At 40.7% G+C, this 20,615-nt stretch overlaps 1 protein-coding gene across 1 annotated transcript in view; it reads left to right on the top strand.

Annotated features, from left to right (window-relative positions):
- The first annotated feature begins 546 nt into the window (after window positions 1–546).
- Window positions 547–20,615, top strand: part of LOC141902472 (WD repeat-containing protein 90-like) — a 32,263-nt gene continuing 12,194 nt past the window's right edge. The window contains exons 1-26 of the mRNA XM_074790250.1: window positions 547–553; window positions 892–1,001; window positions 1,592–1,904; window positions 2,871–3,041; window positions 3,729–3,852; window positions 4,010–4,083; window positions 4,259–4,368; window positions 4,656–4,829; window positions 5,052–5,120; window positions 5,272–5,597; window positions 6,267–6,324; window positions 6,418–6,536; window positions 7,080–7,241; window positions 7,948–8,075; window positions 9,033–9,149; window positions 9,610–9,680; window positions 9,899–10,063; window positions 10,485–10,624; window positions 11,889–12,150; window positions 13,301–13,474; window positions 14,112–14,240; window positions 14,320–14,453; window positions 14,668–14,819; window positions 15,033–15,118; window positions 15,723–15,956; window positions 16,049–16,151. Coding sequence (XP_074646351.1) covers window positions 547–553; window positions 892–1,001; window positions 1,592–1,904; window positions 2,871–3,041; window positions 3,729–3,852; window positions 4,010–4,083; window positions 4,259–4,368; window positions 4,656–4,829; window positions 5,052–5,120; window positions 5,272–5,597; window positions 6,267–6,324; window positions 6,418–6,536; window positions 7,080–7,241; window positions 7,948–8,075; window positions 9,033–9,149; window positions 9,610–9,680; window positions 9,899–10,063; window positions 10,485–10,624; window positions 11,889–12,150; window positions 13,301–13,474; window positions 14,112–14,240; window positions 14,320–14,453; window positions 14,668–14,819; window positions 15,033–15,118; window positions 15,723–15,956; window positions 16,049–16,151 — 3,712 coding nt within the window. The remainder of the gene's footprint in view (window positions 554–891; window positions 1,002–1,591; window positions 1,905–2,870; window positions 3,042–3,728; window positions 3,853–4,009; window positions 4,084–4,258; window positions 4,369–4,655; window positions 4,830–5,051; window positions 5,121–5,271; window positions 5,598–6,266; window positions 6,325–6,417; window positions 6,537–7,079; window positions 7,242–7,947; window positions 8,076–9,032; window positions 9,150–9,609; window positions 9,681–9,898; window positions 10,064–10,484; window positions 10,625–11,888; window positions 12,151–13,300; window positions 13,475–14,111; window positions 14,241–14,319; window positions 14,454–14,667; window positions 14,820–15,032; window positions 15,119–15,722; window positions 15,957–16,048; window positions 16,152–20,615) is intronic.

Genomic DNA, 20,615 nt, shown 5'->3' with positions numbered 1-20,615 from the left:
CATCATTACAAACCTCTGATCTTTCTTGTTCTTACTGTTGTGTTTACTTAGCCATTTTGTGTATGAAACTATTTTTCATGACTTGTCAAATATCCACGAGTTGCGCAGAGCGGTATCTATTGTTGTGTTGCTAAGATATTGATTTTTTCATATGTGCGCGAGTCTCGCGAGGAATCGTTTTTTAGTAAAACAAATGCGCTACTAAAATATTTCTAGAGGCAATTTTCAGCCACTTGAACTTCAAATATATTCTTTGGAGTGTAAACATTGAAAAGATAACAACATCAGGTCAGTGTAGTAGGTAGTTTATTTATTGAAATCGGATGATTAGTTGCCAAGTACTGAGTGGTTTAAGTGCCGACTGAGCGCCAGTTGGCAATTTCGACGCAAACGACTACGAGACTGGGTGGGTGGTTCACGCGAGCTCTAGTACACGCAGTATACGGAGCGCCGCGAACCTGCCACTCTCTGGACTGGGTTAACCTATTATTACATCGACTGTGTGACACCATCAATTTGTGAAACATCTTTTTTTAGTATAAGACGATGCACTGTGAGTGTGCCAGGAAAAGCTTAAAAGGCATTCATGCTATAAGATAGCCAACTGGCAGCCATTGTTATTCGCTACATGGCCACTCAAAGTTGATCCCTAGTTTCTCACCAATCCTGAAAACCGCATGCGTCACTTCCACACCTCTGCATCCCGCACCTCCACCTGTGGAGGGAGCCCCCTTACTCATACTTGCACTAAATTTTTAGTTGAAATCTGAACCTGGCAGTAGCACCATTGGAATGCTGGTGCATCTTTCTTTTGTCAAGGCAAGATACCAGAACAGCTCCACTATTTCATATCCGATATGTAACTTCTGTCACGTGAATAATGATTTGTAGATTTCTTTCTTTCTACAGTTTGGCAGCACCCACATGTTAATGTTTTCAAACATTTTGATGTCGCATCATGGAAGAAAGCGAGCAAACAAGGAGAAGTTGTCTCATTAATGGTCAGTATGAGATTAGGCCCATTTAGTTTTTCCATCAGTCACTACTTTTTGAGTCTAATTTCTAAATGGATGAACTCAATTAAAAATCATTAGAAGAAAATCAATAATTATTACAGACACGTTAGCCAAGGATTTCAAGACATATTGTCTTTGAGCCTCTGGCACAGAAGTATAGGGTCTGTGGGCAACACATGTTTCGTCACTGTCTTGCTTGACAGCCAGGAGCTATCGGTACCTGGCCTGTTAGATGACTTCACAGATGTAAATATCCGAATTAGATCAAAATCTACTTTTAACTTTTTTTTTCAATAATAGTTAACTATTTTATTAACAAATTACATCGTTAGATACAATCAAACTTGCCACATAATGGGCAAGTGTGGACAAAATAGTATACATGATACATTAGTATAAGTATAAATCACGTTAAAATGATTACGTTAAAATGTGGTTTGCTTGGTACCAAGAAAGTACATTTAATGATGAACTCTCTGTGCTCCATGTAACATAGCTATCTGGCCTATTCAGCACAATTGATTAACATCTTCATTCGTATAGCTTATTACTTTGCTATATTATCACTTTTTCAGGACAAAACACTGAAATGTACAGTTTTCAAAATCACCGGCTCTGTTCCGGCGGGTAACTACATACAGCTGCCTAAAACGAGTACTCAGTCGTTGGGTTTGACCGGTCGGTTTCTCTATCTGTTGTTCCGACCGATTCCGACGAAGTATTTCGTCGTGCACATGGATGTCGCAACGATCGACGGTCTGGTCGTGCGCGTATCGTTCTCGAATATGTTCAAAGAGTTCAAGTCGACATCGACTTGGCTTCAGTTCCCGTTTATTTGCCATTCCTCGAAGAGTTCGGTGCACGGTAATACAGCCTCAGTGGGTAAAGGTTAGTATCTTTATCAAACTAGAATATATAACCGGGGCCAGGTTGCACTGTCGAGACTGAAGAGTAAAGTTAGGCTTGAACTTGGTGTCTGGTCTTAAGTTGTTAGATTGACTGTAGCAAGGTGGTTTTAGACTGATCTTCGAATAAATCTAAGTCATGATTGTGCAACTGGCCCCTGTTGTCTCTGATACTTTGGCATGTGTTTGGCTCTCTCCCAAGAGTTATTTGAAATTTCGATTTAAAGCTGAAGCATATTTCTTTATTTTTTACTCATGATTAACCTTTTTTGATGAACCCGCATTTGACTAAAGAACGGCATCACCTTGAAGATTTTTCCTCCACTGGGAGCAAAATTGGTCAATGGGTCCATTAAGGGCTCCTGTGTATATCATGTACACCCAGCTGTAGGGTAATGAAATGTGTCAGAGAACCACAAAATTCATTGCACAAATTTTGCAATGCTTGTCATTACGGAAGACTGCAAAATGTTGAACGAGTACCGTCCAACCAGTGGCGAGAGTGGTGCACATCAGAGGTGCTACGTTATATCCATCACTTAGTGTATGGATCCTGTTCTTTCGAACCAAATATCAATTATGAAATAACTGTTAATATGACAGAATAGATTATATATACTAGGATGTGTAAAAGGTAAACTGAATAGATTTATTTGGACTAAATGAAAAATACGAAAGAAACGTTTCTGCTATGCAATCACAAAGTAGTTGCGTAGTTGAATACTGGTAGAATTAACAATTTATCAGAATTATGATAAAATCCGTACATTTGAGTACTTCAACATACTGGCATCTATGTAGGTGTTGTCTGGAAAAATTCAAAAGTGCTTTGAGTATTGCTTGACTATGTCAGAAAACCATTGATGCACCTTGGCTTGACTGTTATCACTATATTCAGCTTAATCACTACTACCAGCAATTTAATCGTGTCACATATTTCATTTTTTAGATGACAGTGGTCCAACACCATTATCCGCGCGTTGGACCCTATTGAGTTTGGATTTTTCATATATATTGTCAATGTACCTGAATCGAAAGTATTCGTACCTGAAAAACATCAAGCTTTGCGCTAATATGCTTGTGAAAAACATCTTCACCAGTGACAATGAGTATGAACCGGGTAGGTCTCGTGAATCTATTCCTGCTTGTCCTTACAAATTGTTGTTGCTTACCTTCCATTTGCATTAGTCAACTGAATTGTGGCTGCAAATTTCACTTGGGCTAGAAAAATTTTAAATTACAATGATTTTGAGCTAAGATTAACCCATTGGACGCCACGACTTCATATATATGTTCCAGAATAACAAACGCTTAATTAGCCAATTGAATTTGCACATAACGATTAGTAGAGATTCAGTGTGAAAACAACTGAAAATGATGCATACAACCATTGGTTATTTGAAGATATTTATGCAGGCTTTCTATTGCTGTATGGATTTGGTCAAGAGTTTGACCTTTGACCCCCTCAAACTATGTGGCGCTATAGTACAGCAGACGTTCTGCATGGATATAAGTCGAACGTCGGCGGACGTTCTGCGGTCTATTGGGTTAAGACCAAGTTTAAGTTCATTTTATAGCTAATTATTTATATTTCATTTTCAACTATTTAACTACTGTTTCTGATATCAAATTACTCTCTTGAAAACTTCTCCAAAAAAATGACATGTATTGAGGCCTAGTGCATGCAACACACTGGTAATGCTTGGTATACTACTACGATTGAGGAGGTTTGGTATATTGAATATTGCCTACAATGAACTTTGCCGTAGTGTTAAATGGGTGGCTGATGAATATGAACTTGTTTCAGGCATGACATTGGAGGAGGTTAAACGAACTGGACTGACGTTGAATGGCGTGCGGCCAGTCCCACGCGAGATGTCTTACCCATTATCCAAGGGCGAATACTGGCATGATAATTATGATCTGATAAGGCAAGTATTTATGGAGAAATATAAATGCAGTTGTGGGGTGTATGGTTCCACTTTGGGCCCAGTCGGACGAGGGCATTTCATTCAAGCCTGTCCATTATCCGTAGTTGTGTGGTCTACTTCATTTGCCTCATAAGTGTGAGTCAATTGCATTTTTCAGGTTTCCATCGGATGGAACAAGAAAACCATTTGATTCTATTCAACATGGTCGCAGTAGTCCACCAATGAAAAATGGTAGGCCTAAAGAAGAAATGCTCATTAAATCAACTTATTTTACTCAAAGTTTCCTACATTGCCGGTTTTATAGATCGATTTCAACTTAAATCTCCAGTTTATAGCCAAAACTAGTCTACAAAACAGGTTTGACAGACTCAATCTATGATTTCAGGACCGCCAGGATCATTCATAGTCAATAATTGCCCTTTGTCTCCGAAACGTATCTCTCCGCGTACTAAAGATGTCAGCAAAGCTGTATCTGACCGAGTGACGCTTATAGATAAACTGACCACCCCAAAAAAGGTAAAGCGAAAAATTTTACTAAATAGTTTAAGTCATCATTTGGACATGATACATGTACATAGTACATGATTTTGACCCATTAGAGACATTTTTGTGAGGCAGTTCAATATCCAGATACCTATAGGCCTCTACTAGGCCTTTATCTATCAGTGATATTGATAATGACATTTTAAGATAACTGGTGATTGTTGCAGCCAAAATACTAAAGAGTAAATCTCAACTGATATAGGAACAATTCTGTTAACTGATTCTAAATTGTTTTCATTTGAAATTGTAATTCTATATAGAGTCCGAAGAGGAGAGTTGTGACAACTGCTACAGAGTTACCACTCGTTGGAATTCCCAAGGATGCCGACAGAGATGACGTTGATGTTGTTCAAGACGCTCTGGGCGAAGTTCATATCTTTGCTCACCCTCACGATGATATCGTTGTGCACAGGCAAAAGAATGACGCATCTTTGGTAGGTTTTCTCTGTTCACGGCAAAATTATTGTTATTAGAATTATCCCAATTTGTGGTAAAAACTGTATATTGTATAGACCATACATCTGTTTTATCCATGTAATTACTTCCAGTACATGTACATGAGTTTTATTGATGTTTCTAGAAGAAATATGAATAGTGAAAACATGTAAAAAAAAAAAAGCAATACACGAAACCAAATCATACCCATTGTTTCCTAGGTTCATAAAGTGGATGTCAAGAGAGAATCAAAACCATTAAAGAAACCTGAAAAGAAGCCATCTTATAAGGTATGATTGCCTTTGATTGAGAATTATAGTTTCTGATATGATCTGCCTTTGATTGAGAATAATAGTTTCTGATATGATCTGTATCTATCATTATGATAAATTTGTGTATAAAAGTAATGAAATAGGTTTTTTTTTCTAATGAAAATTTCAGTGTTTGAAACCGGATCCTATTCTTCAATTGAAACGAATTGTTGGTTTCGGTGGCGCGAGTTGTCGAGATGCAGTGTGGAGCCGCGACCAAGAGTATATTGTCTACCCCTGTCATGCCGTGATCGTCGCTATGAACGCGCGCAATGGCTACCAGCGTTTTCTGATCGGACACACCGACAAGGTTTCCTGTCTAAGTTTCAACGGAGCTTCAACGCTGCTCGCTTCTGGGCAGACTGGCCATCAGAGCGCTGTACGCGTTTGGAACTTTAAAACAAGGGAATGTTTGGCCTTGTTCAAAGCACACGTGCATACGCTGTCAACATTGAGGTAATGATCTTGCATATCTAACAAATATGGCTGATTTTTTCTTTTGAAAGGAAGAAAAAAATTTTGATGGGCAATTGTCAAAGCTGAGGTCATCATCTAGTTACACAGTTTTGGTTAAGATATACAGAGGAAATTGTCACTGTAAATGAACTAATTTGACTAGAGTCAAACTTTGGTCAGTTGCACAGCTCTGACTTCAAAAGTGATCTAAAAACTTAAGACGTTTCTTAAGTTGATTGACTATACAACTAAGAAAGTGAGCTTAGTCTGGTCTTGAATCTAAATCCAGACTGTGCAACTGGCTTGAGGATCCATCCTTGTGATTGTCAGATGCCTGTGTTATATTTCAGCCATATTCAATGTCAAACCGGAAAGTCTTTGAAACTTGTGACTTGGTCATTCTATGAACTGAGTTTTCTGAGATGGCTAGAATTAATTGCGTAACCAGCGCATTACAACAGTATCATCTGTTCAGTTGTGGTCAGAATGATAATGTGGAGTCACCCATGTATCCATTAGGTGTGGCTTTGTCAATCATGGGAAACATTTCTGGAATGGGACTAGAATTCCAGGTTTCAACTCAATATTTCATCCTATTATATGGTTGATTGCATACATTGTCTAGTATTGATAATGATATTTCAAAACTGTGTTTCTGATGTTTTATAGCATCTCGAGCAGCGGTAACATGATTTGCGGAGTAGGCAAAGATGGTCATGGTAAAAACGTAAGTTATACATACATATCAAGTTTGAAGACAAAATCTGTCTATATAATATGAATCCTATTTAAAAGTGTACATTTCAATGTATGGTTACAGATGGTTGTGGTGTGGAATACAACTCGAGCTGCTAGTCACGGTGAAGCTACCGTTGTGGCTAAGGCACATACCGATGTCGATATATCGAGAATTCGAATCGCCCAGTTCGACGAGTCGAGGTACTGATCAACGTGAAATAGTAACCATAATTTCACGTAGACATTGAACTGTCATGTGCTTTAATCACATAACGTGTATTATTGTAGTAGATTTGGGATATGTCTACTGTTCAAATGTTGTCTTTCATCATAGATAATTTGTATATTTTGAAGTTATGATTTGTGATCATAAAATTAATTGTACGCCATTAGTACAGGAAGCCTTACCTTGCTTGGTCTTAGATTTAGACAGACTTATGGTTTTAAGGGTCCGTATAAATTTTGTCGGTAGTTTCAATGGACAAGACACTAATCACCGTGTAGCCCATCTCCACCAAATAGAAATTATTTAAGTTCTTGGCCTGATAGATGACTCCTCAGCACTGAACAATATACATGTTACTTGGATATTAGTGCTTTCAAAAACTAATCTTTATTCATAAAGACTAGTCTTTATGACTGTTTGGTGGTATTAAGTATGAGCGTCACTGAACATATCCACTCATTGTGGTTGTTGGCGCCAGAGATACTCTTTAAGATTATAATTTTATTATCAACGTACAGGTTGATATCGTGCGGGAGAGACAACATTCGAGTATGGCGTATCAGAGATGGCGCCTTGCGTTCGGCACCAGTAAATTTGGGCGAATACCATACGATGGAATTCAGTGATATTTGTTACGAGGAAGGGTTTGATGCGACGCGTGATCCAAATGAACGATTATTGTGAGTATAGTAGAATGATTCAAACATTTATGTACAATGATTTGAGATCATTCGAGAGCATGATTTACTTTTAGTTTACATTCGAAGTGATCGATTCATTAAGTAGATTTTACGATCAAATGAAATACCAGTATCAGGTCAATTTTTCGAAATTGCCAGTATCAGGTTAATTGATCAAAATTGAATTGATTACTTTTAACGGAAGAAAAAATTATTATCGGTATTTGATTACATCATGTATTGCTCATAAAGATGATATTGCGAATATTTAACTTATGGTTTACAGTAAAAGTGTCGCAGTAAAAGCATATTTCTAAAAATCCCCCCAAGTTTCTAAATGAAGAAAAACCCACTTTTATAAGAAAGGGCTTTTAAGAGTACCTTAATGTATCACAGTGAAATTTTACCTACGTAACGTAGGTTTATCCTCCAAAATCAGTTGTTCCAATTAATACTAATTGCTACAGGTATCAATAAATAACCTTGCCCTCTATTCAATATTATTGTTTCAAGCTTTTTGGAAATTAACTCAGTTTTAAAAATGGCTCATGGCATCTTTCTTTAAACTTACGGTTTTACATCATTCTTAGATAGGCAATCACTTGCCTAATGGAAATCTACAGTTTCTTTTCTTTTTACTTGACGGGACTGAGAATGATAGTTACAGTGTATTTAGCAAAGTGAAATGATCCTGTTCCTATTTCAGCTATGTTTGTAGCAAATCTGGCCACATGTTCTCAATAAATCATCAAAAGATGGCCATCAATGAAGTTCATCGTCTGCTACCGGTGACTAAGAAGAAAAAAGACAAAGATCGACCAACGTTCCATTCAGGTAGTAAAGAGTTAACTTTGGGGGGCTAGTTGATCTGAGGATACCGGGTTGAAAATTGCATGTGCCAATTTTAAGATCATATTACCACGGTAGTTGAATGTTTTCACACACATGATATTTTTTCAACTAGCCCTTTGTATAAACAATATCATATTGTATCATTGGCTTCATTGTCTATTGAAAAATCTTCCTTATGGCTCTGGAGGCCTGTTATGTATCGATACTCTTCTTTAGCGCTGTAGACTCATGCGTGATTAGAGCCATGCAAAACGGAATACGTTGCTGACAGGATTAGACCTTGAAAGCAAATATTCAAATTCAATTTTAAAGTTTAATTTTTCAAATATGATTCAACCACAACTTGGGGGGCTCTTGTTCGTTTTAGGGAATGATGACAATATTTGATATACACATAGGCCCTATATATTAATGTAAAATAACAATCCCGCAACCTGGGGAAAACGGATGGAGCTTGTAATTTCAGGCACCAATGGTTAGAATAAAACTTATCGGTAATTTGTTCCTTAAACATTGTCCCTTCCACGGATTCGAACTTGATGCATCGGAAAACTGTCAGCATTCAGACCCCTGACAAAGGAGACTGTTGATGCTGCAAACATATGCCGACTCTAAATCAGGTTTCTCACATCTCTGGAAAAGGGATTAATGACTGCTTGCTAATAGGTTTTGAATTCCCACAGTGAGGATGAATAGGAAGGACACCATTTACAGTTAAAGTCTGTTGGCTCCCAGAAAAATGGCATTTTAGCTGATTTGGTGTTATAAAACCATGGTATCTTTATTGAATTCAAGTCATTTTTAGGGTCAAGTGTGCGCTGGCATTTTTTTTCCTTGAAAGTATGTCGATGTTATTATGGTCCATCAATTTTGGACTTTTGAAATAAATGCCCTAGCCTGGTTGTCTATTGTTGTGTTGTTATTTTGATCATTTTACAGGTTCTGGTATTGGTATTAACAGTATGTGCGTGACTGATTCATTTTGCGTGACTGGTTCTGATGACGGCTTCCTTCGATTGTGGTCATTGGATTTCTCTCATGTTTATCTGGAAGCAGGTGCTATTTCAATTTCATCTCCTGTTTCATAACTGCAGTATAAACGATTCTAGAGCAGTTGCCCCCCAACTGCCCTCCCCTAGGCCCTCCCTTTGCCTAATTTATCGGAATTAGTTGATATAAAAATAATTAAAAAGTTTAAAAGGATTAAATTCATACCAAAATAAATACACTGGAACTTAGCTACAGTAAACCTCGTTGGCCAGTTCCGTGAAAAAAATTTTTTTGGTTTTGCTATAACTTACTTCATGTCTCATGCATGAAATTGGGCCCAGGGGGCCGGTTAAAACTTAACCAGGGTGTTGACTCAATTGACAGTCAATTGCGTCACCGGGTTATGAACAGAAAATTTGTTCGTTGTGTCTGTTGTTGGATCTAGCATAAAATGAAGCATGTTTCTCATCTGAAGGTTCATGATTTTATATTCAATCAGTTAAATCAGGAATATTCAATGTTTCAGAGCATGAAGGGCCTGTAACAGCAGTTGCAATTACTGATGACGGGTTGAAGATTTTAGCTGGAACCATTACTGTAAGTGTTAATTTACTTCTAAAGTGTTAATTTGGCTCATGCTACCATTTTTTTGGCCACAATTAGCACACATTTTTGAACAACTGTACTTTCAGTGACGCAAGCCCTTATTGTCGAAAGCATCAAAATCGGGGCCTTTCAGGTTTTGCTAGCAAAATATATAACCATCTGGTGTAACGTACGTAACAAGCTTTCCTTGTGAATTGCTTTTCCAACAGGGTAATCTAGGCGTACTGGATGTAGCCACTAGACAGTATACGACTCTGATGCGAAGTCACATGGATAGAATACATGCTGCCAGCGTGGATACATTGAGAAGGAACATCGTGACAGTCTCTGCCGATCATACAATCCGTGTTTGGGATATAGACACTCTACAGCAGGTAAATGATTAGTGCTCACAACTTTATAGACTGGTTGGTATTTTCTAAGATTTTGATTCATCACCTATGATAACGTTCTCATTTTCGTTGACCTTGACCCAAAAGTACATTGGAAATTTGGCATTACGTTTACGATGTGTATTATATCATAGCCCTGTTGAGGACATGGTTTGGTCATGATTTACAACGTGAGCTAGTCAATATTCTATGAAAATTCTCATGTAATTATTGGTTTTAGGAATGTATTTATTGATGGGTCTAAGGAACGATTTGTTTCATAACCATCATAGCCTTGTAATGATCTAATAAGACCAACCAGCTAGATGCAAATTAGTTTCATCTTCTGGCCTCAACTTAAATGAATTCTGTAAACCGGACAGTAACAGTTTGCAAAAGTTATTAATTGTGTAAATATTTTCAGCTTTATGACTTCAGTGCTCCACAGGAATGTCCATGTGCGGTTATTTGTCATCCATCGAAACAAGTTTTCGCCTGTGGATTCGTGAATGGAATCGTTCGAATATTTAGTGTTGAAACTACAAGCATGTTGGCTGAATATCAGTAAGTTCTTTTTTTTACCTGAAACATGCCATTTTTAGCTTCAGTGATAGCTCTGATAATATTATATTAAGTTGAAAAGTCCGTGTGCATGGGCCTGTTTTTGCGTTCTTTGATTGTCCAATTAATAAAGCGGATGACAACATCATTAGGTGTGAATGGGCACCTTCTAATCATTGCGCCTGGCGATCTTTTCTAAGTCATCGTTGTGACTCAATCAAGCCATATCTCACTCTGAAATTTGAAGTAGTTGAATTACATGCTCTAGTTGGTACGGCTTGAGTTTCATAAACTTTTATGAGTTTTAGTATTAATGTTAAAACTAATTAGATTAAATCTTAAAGCAGCAAATCTTAATTTCGGATACAATTTTATTCAACAAACCAAATTCATTTCAATTTTACTTGGCATGAATCGTAGGGAAAAAAATCAACCTGAAGCATTCGTTCTTAACACATCTAACCACTGCCTGCGTTAGTTAAAAAATGCGGAAAAATGATTATCCATCCGTTTCTCTCTTAGCCACTCCAACGAGCAATCTTGGTTACATACATATTCTTAAAATTATAACATTAGTTCCGAAGCTTCAAGGTCCATGGGCCTCTAACATTTGACGATTGGTTTTTCCATGAAAGTTGTTTTGTGAATCAGCTGGAGCATGCTCAGCGAAACGTGAAGTTATGATTAGGCCTCATTGAAAAACCAATTATATTTGCCATATATAGAGTTGCCACTTTCGGGAGAAGTCAAATAACCACAAAAGAAAACATCGCCAAAAAAATAAAATCAATTCGGGATTCGACCCTAAACATCAGAACGTGACGGCTCCGTAGCGGGTTCGAAAAAGCCGTATTGTGCTGCCACGTAGTGGCAACAACCCCGCAGTACACGATTAAACCAAGATGACGCGACGATCGAAATCGACTGACGCTTCGTTTGTTTTTGGCTCTGGGGTTTATATGAGGTGTATTTGACGGAACCAATCGCTATTTGAAAAAATGATTTATAGGCGGTAATGAAAGTGAGGCCTATAATGCGTATTGCGCCAGAACGCATCTCCTGGCGTTCTAATTTCAAAAAATTTTCTGGGGGAAGGACCCCAGACCCCCCGACTTATTTTCCGGATTTTTAGCTTCACATAAGTGGCAACTCTGCATATAAGATTTATGTGAGGTAGCTGAATATGCTAAGACGTTGATTTCAATCAATCTCTTAATGTCTTACGAGTATGTAGCTCTTATGAAGGTAATATCTGCATTCATTTCAGTCAGCACAGAGGAAAAGTAACCGGGCTGGCCTACTCGCCAATGGGTGACTTTCTGTACAGCGCCGGTGAACTGGGAACGTTGGTACTTTATGATGCTAGCACGGATACTTATCCGCTTGTACGATTGCTCGGTAATATCGTTGCTAAGGGTGATAAGTCGGCGCCGAATACGATCGCTGTAAACCCGAATGGACGGCACATCGCTGTGATTGGGCCGACCGATTTCACCATATCGGTGCTGAATGCACGATCGTTGGATGAGGTACGTTTGTTACTCATTGATAACTATATGGTTCCCATAGTACTGGGAAATTGGGAAAAACTTTTTGAAATAATATTCCCAGTTTTGAAATATTTGGGAATTTGATGAATTTTCTTCTAATCAGGGAAATGTTTGGGAAATTCATTGTCCCATTGTCCATTTGGAAAAATTGAAAAATCACATGAAATACTTGGGAAAAAATTGGTAAATTTTAGATTCATGTAACTGAGGGAACCATGTTAATAATTTTTTTAGAGATGTTGACTAAAAACAATTGAAGCTGTTTAACTGCCACAAAGCTATCGCTCCATCTCGATGTCTCGATCGTTTGAGTTATGTCCTGCCAAATTATTTCCCCCTTTTTCCTGATATTAAGCTTACCGGTTATGACCCTGATTGATTGTCTGTCCAACTATATACACAATGGATGTAATAGACAAGTGAAGCTTATTCCACTCTCCAATTTCGAATGAAGTGTAAATCTTGTAGTATCGCTTTATGAACATGTGTGAAAATCGGGGAAATCCCATCACCAGGTATATCTATCGAGCATTGGAATGTATTTACTTTTGAAGTGGATTTCATTGCTCTACTACCCAGGGATCAGTATCTTAACCAAGCATTTTCATATATACAGTCAACCCCCGATATACCTATTGGGAGGGCAGTATATCGGGGGTTGACTGTAATTTTGTGAATTACACTTTGTTTCTATGGAGGTCTGGTTTGTACGCTTCAAATGAAAAATCTGTCCGCATAAAAAAGAATTAGGGTTGACGGTTCTGTCGCTGATTAATTTTTGTTACGCTTGGAAAGCTAAAAACATCAAATAATGGGTAATGGGCAATAACTCGTAAAGTGAAAGTGGAATTGATGGCATAGCCTCGCAGTAATGTACCCGTTATTTGCTGTATGGGGTCCATTCACGTTTTTGTTGTACAATTTGTAAAGATGGATCATTTGCACTGAATGTGCCTAACCATGTAGATGGTGACAGCATATTGATTAATGTCAAACCTCCCAAAAGCTTTGGTGTTGACATAAGGCACCCAAGAAGTTGACCAATTTTTTGTTCCATAGTCCTGATATTTGCATTGACTTTTCCTCTCTCACTATATGCTACAGGTGTTACGTTAATTTATTGATTCAGGTGATGCATATTGATATTAGTACCATTGAACCTGCTTGTGGGCCTAGTAGTACCGTTATAGATACAGCTCTACAAGTTGCGTACTCGCCTTCAAACGTCCGAAATTTACTCGTAGCTACAGCGAATAAGCGTCTGTTGAAACTTGATGCCGCTACTGGTAAATTACTGGCTCAGGTGAGCGATTGAATTCATGTATGGTTTTTAGGCCAGCCCTAGGCTGAGCCTGTTACTATACAAATGGAGCGAATTTAAATGACATGGTTTCCAGAAGAATGGCCCTTTGAATGTGCAACTGAGCATATATTCTAACAAATCATTAAGTAAAGCATTAAGCATTCTCCAATTCCTAGGGAGCTGAATTTTGAAGAAAAAAAGGCCTGGTTAGAATATGCATGAGGTTTAACGCCGAAATCTGGATGCAAAAATATCAGTATAAAAAGCCAATCAGAAAGCTAAGACTCTTCTATGATTATTGGCTTAGCTGCAAAAATCAGCAGGTGTTCACGTGATTGAACCTGCGGTATCATCTACTGTTTTACTTCAAGTGATGAATCTGATGATATACCGTTGCTCATTCGGCTTGCTTTAACAAAGCTAAATTACTATTAGTTGCTTGTAATTTTGTTCAACCTCTTGACTATGAATGCTAATTGCAAGGCCAATCAGGTATCCACCTTAATAATTGCTACTCGTACTCGATAGAGAAAGGAAAATCGTGAAAATTAACTTAAAACAATGAGCGCATTGGCTAGTTAGATTGACGTCAACTATTATTTCGACAAAATTCTATCTTGTTTTTAACGATGCGCAGATTGATCATATACACCGCAACAGTTGCAGCGCTTTGACAGTAAGTCCCGATGGTCGTTACTTGGCAACTAGTGGAGATCGTCTGATCAAAATCTGGGACTATCACATGCGTTTGGACATCAACTTTCAAGTAAGTTATTTCTCAATGAAGCCTTTGTGAAAATATGAATTCAGCGAACTGAAATGTATTGATTGATTACAAATTGTAGGTGTTTATCGGTCATTCGGAGGCTGTATCAGGACTGTTGTTTACTCCCGATGCGATGTCAATTATCAGTATTGGAGAAGCCATTTTCATTTGGGATTTTATGGCAAATATTGACTCGCAACCAACACAACCAGAGTAAGTGGAACCTATTACCTATTTTGAAAGGTAACCATTTCTAATGTCCGTTTTTCTAAGAATGAGGAGAAATTCTGATAATCCTAGGATATTTAGTTTACCATATTAGCATAATTCCATCTTTGATCACCATTTTGAAAAAATATCCGAAGCAAAGAATAAAATTTCTGAAATCTAAAAATAAAATCTTAGATTTCTAAAATTTATTTTTTAGGGGACGTCAAGCTGTGTCCACATCATTCGTACGCACTGAAGATATAACGGATTGTATTCCTCGAAACCCAGTCGTGAATACAAAAAAACAACTAGATGATTTCCAGACAGAAGCTCAAGAATTGAGTACTATAGCTAGAGTACCCAATGGAGGTAAAATCCATTGAATTTGAAGAAAAAACAAACTAACAGGACCCAGCTCTTAGGTTTTGAGTTTTATTTCATCATGGAATTTAAGTGAAATTTTGACTGTCAAGAATTGTATCTTGCTAACAGTTGCGTAACTGGGTCCAGTGATTCCTCATTTATTGGAGTCAGATAGTGTTTTCTTAACTGATCAGTGGTTTGTTGCTTTGATTACACTAGATGTTGAGACAGCTTCTGAAGTGTCTGTAGATGATGATGATATTTTAGTAATCACACCAAAGCGTGACAGTACACATATAAGACAGGTAAGATTTCTTTGCCGGTTTCGTAGGCCGGAGTTGCGACTTAAACCCATCATATAACTCACTATAGTTGATTTATTAAACTTTGTGTTAAAACTGGTGTTTGATACCAAGGAGCCTTTGCAGATTTCTCAGTTTATATCGATTGCAGTGAACTCTGTCTTTATTAAAATTTGGACCAGTTAACATTCTCTTACATATAGGGAATATTTTTACTAAGGGAGCAGAATTTTGTGATGATTTGTACCAGTAATGTACTTTTGTTTTGTCCACAATTGCTGTCTAACGTATAAGTGGTGCATGTATTGTATGCCAAGAGTCTCAAAACTGAGACTGCCATGTCACGAATTCCTGCTGTGGGAGTCTCACAGAGTCTCATCAGGTTCGATTCCCTGCCAATGGAGAATTACCGAGGGTGAAGATGATTATAACAATTTCAGAAATATCTTTTAGCTTTAGACTACCTTTAGATTATGGGCTCAGCATTATTTTTGAAACACTTGTTCATATGTATAGGCCTACATTGTATTCATTTTGTTTTTGTTTTTTTTTTTTCTTTAATATTTGTTCATCATATAATTTTTATTATTTTACGTATATTTTTCAGTCATTCGAAGTTATTGACGCGCCTGATGATAATGGGTTGGCTGATGCTGTGGGGAGGGATGTTTTGGAGGATGAACAACAAGAAGAAACACCTCTACAAGTAAAGACTAAATGTCACGTGAAACACGATGGTGCTGTTGGAAAAACGAGAAACCTAGCAGACGGAAGCTCACATTTTCAACCGCATGTTCTTAAACATTTTTCGGCTCGCGAGAAAAAAGCCCCGTTAGCTCAGGTTCTTATTTGAGAAAACGTTGATTTATCCTAATTTCACTGGTACCTTGTCAATTATCGTGTTAATACGAACGTTATTTTCGGGTGTTGTAGAAAAGGTACGTTGCGCTTCCAAATCAAGCCGGACTTACAATGAAAGCAGCTATTGGTTATAATGGAAATGGTCGATCGAACATGGTCTGGCAACCAGAAAATGGTATTTACTTTCTCAGTTCTTTATTGGTTCAGATTCCTAATTGTAGAATTTGATAATACCATGATACCAGCACCCAGTTGCACATTCTGGTCAGAGTCATAACGTGGTCTTGATCATAAAACTGGTTTTAAATTGTTAGATTTACTATCAAACTAGGTGGGTTTTCACCTCTGATATAAACTTTGAATGCAGTTCCAAGTCTTTCCATGCTAACTGTGACCGGACGACACAGTCTCCAGAACGCTAGTTCTTGCGCGATGTGGCGCCACGTCACAGGTGGATGACCTACTTATCCCCTTACTGTCTAAATGGCAATGTATAAAGCTTATACGGCTTGTATGTATGCCTGGTAGTCCTGGCAACCCCAGGGATTTGTTTTTGTTCGAGTTCGCTGGCGGGTGTATGAATAAAATCTATGTAGGTCACGAAAGTCATTATCGGTGAATTGAGGTCAAGTTGTGTAAACAAAGTAGGGCAAAATTGAAAGCTTTATAAATAGACACAGCGGCTGGTATACGGTGTCTATACATTTTTTTTACATTTTGGGGGCCCTAACGACCCCAGAATAGCTAGATCATCAGAAACAAGCTGAATCATCATATTTCCATCGAGTACTGTACCCTTTCCTATGGTTTTTGCCAATATTTTCTAAATTTGGATTTATCGCCAATGGTTTTTCTATACGACCCGGCCCTGCGGTATTGCATTTAGCCACCGGCGAAATCCGCCATCTTTTTTCTTGGCGTTCTCGCAGTAGAACGCGTTGGATTTTTTCGCCGTAAAAATCTGGGAATTAGGATATTAGGGAGTTTTCACTCTCGTAACGGTGAGTCCGTTCGGTTTGGGGGTTATCCCTGATTTCTTTTTTTCCGTAAGAATTTTATTTACAAATATAATTTGATTGAATTGAATTGAATTGTTTTGATTTGTAACAGGATAATTATGCCACCCCCTCCTAAGGGTCAGCATCGTGGCGGGGAGGGATGCGGGCATTTGTTTGGCGCCTGGGACAACCACGATTCATGTGCGTCGTGCAGGCGCAAATCCGGTCAAATATGTGCAAGGAGCAATCCTTGCAATATTTGCGTCGTGTGGTCCGAGGACCTTTGGCTTCGGGCCGATAAGGCTCTTAAACTAAGAGATCGTCGTCGAGTTAGCAGGGATTCGTCGGTTTCGGCCGATGTGCCAACCGACGTTTCTAATCCTGTTTCTTATCGTAAAGCGGAGCGGTCGCCGGTCGTTCAGGTACGATCGGCTTCCCAACTCCGTTCACCGGGGAGGAACGCTGGTTCACCGGCACCGGTCTCCGGTCATTCACCGGTCTCTGGTCGTTCACCGGCACCGGTCTCCGGTCATTCACCGGTCTCTGGTCGTTCACCGGTTCGGCCGGTTCAGACTACATGTTCGGAACCGAGCGCGCGCCGCGGTAGTCGCGAACGGCCCGCACCGGTTCGGTCGGTACCGGTCCGGGTCGGGCATCGGTCCGGTTCGGCCACCGGTCCGGTCCAGACGTCGTCCGGTTCAAAACATCCGGTACGTTCATCGTCTGATTCTGATCGTCGCTCTGGGGATAGAGCTCGCTCTCCCACTAGATTTAGACGCCGTGAGCGTAATAAACGAGCAAGATCTCCTTCTCGCAGATCAAGGTTTGATCGCGAGAGGGACTACGATCGTTATTGTCGGAAGTTTCGCCGTCGGTCTTCTCATCGTTCGTCGACGTCGGTTAGCGATGAAAGCGATTCTTCTAGTAGGTCGCGATCCCGTTCGAGGGACCGTCACCGAAGTCGGCATGATCGTCGGGATACTGGAAAATACCTGACTCAGAAGGATTTCCATGTATTTGAGGAGAAAATTTTAAACTTGTTATCTTCGTCGCAACAAGTCGCTGCAACTTCTACAACAGGTAAGCCTATTCCTGATTGTCCGGTTAGAAGTTCGCCAGCCCACTCAGTTTTTCGGAATTCTGACTCTGAATTCCTGGATGCTGCGGTAGGGTCTGATTTCAATGAGGATCCGGTCCCAGAGGCGGCAATTCCTTCTGGGGTCGTTCCTGTCGCAAGCAATTGTGGGTTGCCCCAGACGATGGGGGCTTCCATGGCTCGCAATGTATCTCCTTCCCGTTCAGTTTTATCCGAACCAGCGGGGGACATGCCATTTAGAGCGATGATAAGTGAGTTCTTTGTCAAGCACGGGGCAACTCGCGCTAAGCCCACAGCAGCTCCTCTGGTCGGTGAGTCAATGGAAGCTTATCGCCCTCCGGACTCCGATCTTAACGTTTTACGGGAATCGTCAGCGGTTTCAAGAGAATGGGCTCGATTGGATACGCAATTATGGGGTGAATGTCGGCCTGGAACTTTTTCATTTCCCCCTCCAGAACGGGGTATGAAATCTGGGAAATATTTTAGTTCAACCGATCCACCTATAGGCGCATTTCGCTCGGCGTATTACGCAACTCCAGGTGCTGTGGATCACAGTCATAACTGCCTGGATGCTGATTATACTTTGATCAGCCCGGATACTGTTACAGCACAGTCGGGTATTCGTTTCCCTAAGTCCGGTTTGGTGGCCATGACGTCAATCCTGGACAATCTTACCAGGGTTGGTTCGTTTCAAGATATGGCACTTAAGGTGTTGACGGGTGAGCTTCGCGAGACTCACGCCGCCGTTCATGCGGGCTCCGACCCAGAGTCAGTTGCCCTAAAACTGGAGGGAATGGACCGGATTATCCAATCTTTGGCTCGGTCTGTTTCGCATGTAATTCCGTTGTCGGTTCGGGGTCAGGCTAATCTGGTGTTAGCCTCCCGTCAGTCAGTGATGGACTCCAGTGCCAAAACTCGTCTACCGGATATGGTGTCCAATGCTTTGCTGAGAGCCCCATTGGGGACGTCTTCACGTCTCTTCTCCGGTTGGTGCGCTCCGGTTTCCGCAGAGCTGAGGAAGATTCGGGAGGTTCAGGCCAAGTCCAACCCCCGAACTCCGTGGAAAAAGAGTTCTGGTCCGACGCCGGCGGCGCAAGGTTCGGCACGGACGCAAACAGGACCATCTCAAACTTCAGCGCTTTCTCAGGCGGCTTCGGATGCCGGTTGGAGAACTAGCGCGCAACTTCAACAATCGTGTCAAGCCTCGTCCGGTCGTAACATTCCCGGTTCGTATCGAGGCAAGGGGAAGGCTCCAAAAAGGGGCTCTTCCTTTCGGAAAAACTCGAAATGAATTCTTGGGACCAGTGGGAGGTTGTCTGCAGCAGGCAGCAACCCACTGGTCCGACCTCTTTGGAGACGGTTGGCCCTCCCGGGTCGTCTCTCGGGGCTACCGTCTCCGTTTCCTAAGGCGACCGCGCCTGATGAGGTCACCTCCTGACATGCGGCCAAAACCAGGTCAGGAGGCCTTAATCTCTCCGGCTCTCAAGGAACTGGCAGAGAAGGGAGCGATAGAACCAGTTTGCAACGAAACTTCTCCCGGCTGGTTTTCTCGAATATTCATGGTACCAAAGGCCACAGGGGGTCAACGGACAGTGATAGATCTGTCATCCCTCAATCGGCACCTAGACATTCCAAGGTTCCGGATGACCAAGCCCAAGGACGTGATTCAAGGGCTCCGTCCGGGTCAATGGGCGGCTTCATTGGACCTGAAGGATGCTTACTTTCAGGTTCCAATTCACCCAAAATCTCGGCGATTTCTCAGGATAAAGTGGAAAGGCCGCCAGTTCCAATTCAGGTCTCTTCCATTTGGCCTCAGTACGGCCCCGTGGGTTTTCACCAAGTTGGTCAAGTCAGTTCAGAAGGTACTTCAGTCAAGGGGTGTTCGACTGTTCGTTTACCTCGACGACTGGTTAATAGTCGCGAATTCGGCTCAGGAATGTCGGGAGGCAATGACCTCAGTCTTGGACTTAGTCCATCAGCTAGGGTTCCGCGTAAACAGGGAAAAATCTCAGTTGACGCCGGCCCAACAGTTCACTTATCTCGGCATGGACTTCGATCTCCGGATCGGCAAAGTCTTTCCGTCTATGGTTCGAGTGGCCAAACTTCAAGAAGCTGTAGCGGGAGTGTCCACAACCCCGAGAACAGCTCGTTACTGGTCACGGCTTCTAGGCTCCATCAGCTCCATGGGTCTGGTGGTGCCCTTAGGCCGCCTCAGAAGCAGGCGCTTGCAACAATATTGGAAGGTCTTCTGGTCTCAGTCGAAGGGCAACTGGGAGGCCTTGATTCCCGTACCTCCGACCGATCTAAGTCCGGATCTTCAGTGGTGGGCGGCCACTACGAATCTTCGGCTCGGGGTGTCACTAGCCCCGTTAGAGGCTCCAGTTCGTGTATTCACGGATGCCAGTCACCAAGGTTGGGGGGCACATCTGGAGAACCGAGTCAAAGCCGGGAAATGGTCTCGCTACGAGGCCACCAACCACATAAATTTCCTAGAAATGCTGGCCGTGTGGAAGGCCCTGAAGTTCTTTCACAGGAGAGTGGAGGG

Source organism: Tubulanus polymorphus, chromosome 1, assembly GCF_964204645.1.
Source record: "Tubulanus polymorphus chromosome 1, tnTubPoly1.2, whole genome shotgun sequence".
In the NCBI taxonomy this organism is placed as follows: Eukaryota; Metazoa; Nemertea; class Palaeonemertea; order Tubulaniformes; family Tubulanidae; genus Tubulanus; species Tubulanus polymorphus.
Note: the sequence above shows the minus strand (reverse complement) of the source record. Positions and strands in the feature narration are given on the sequence as shown.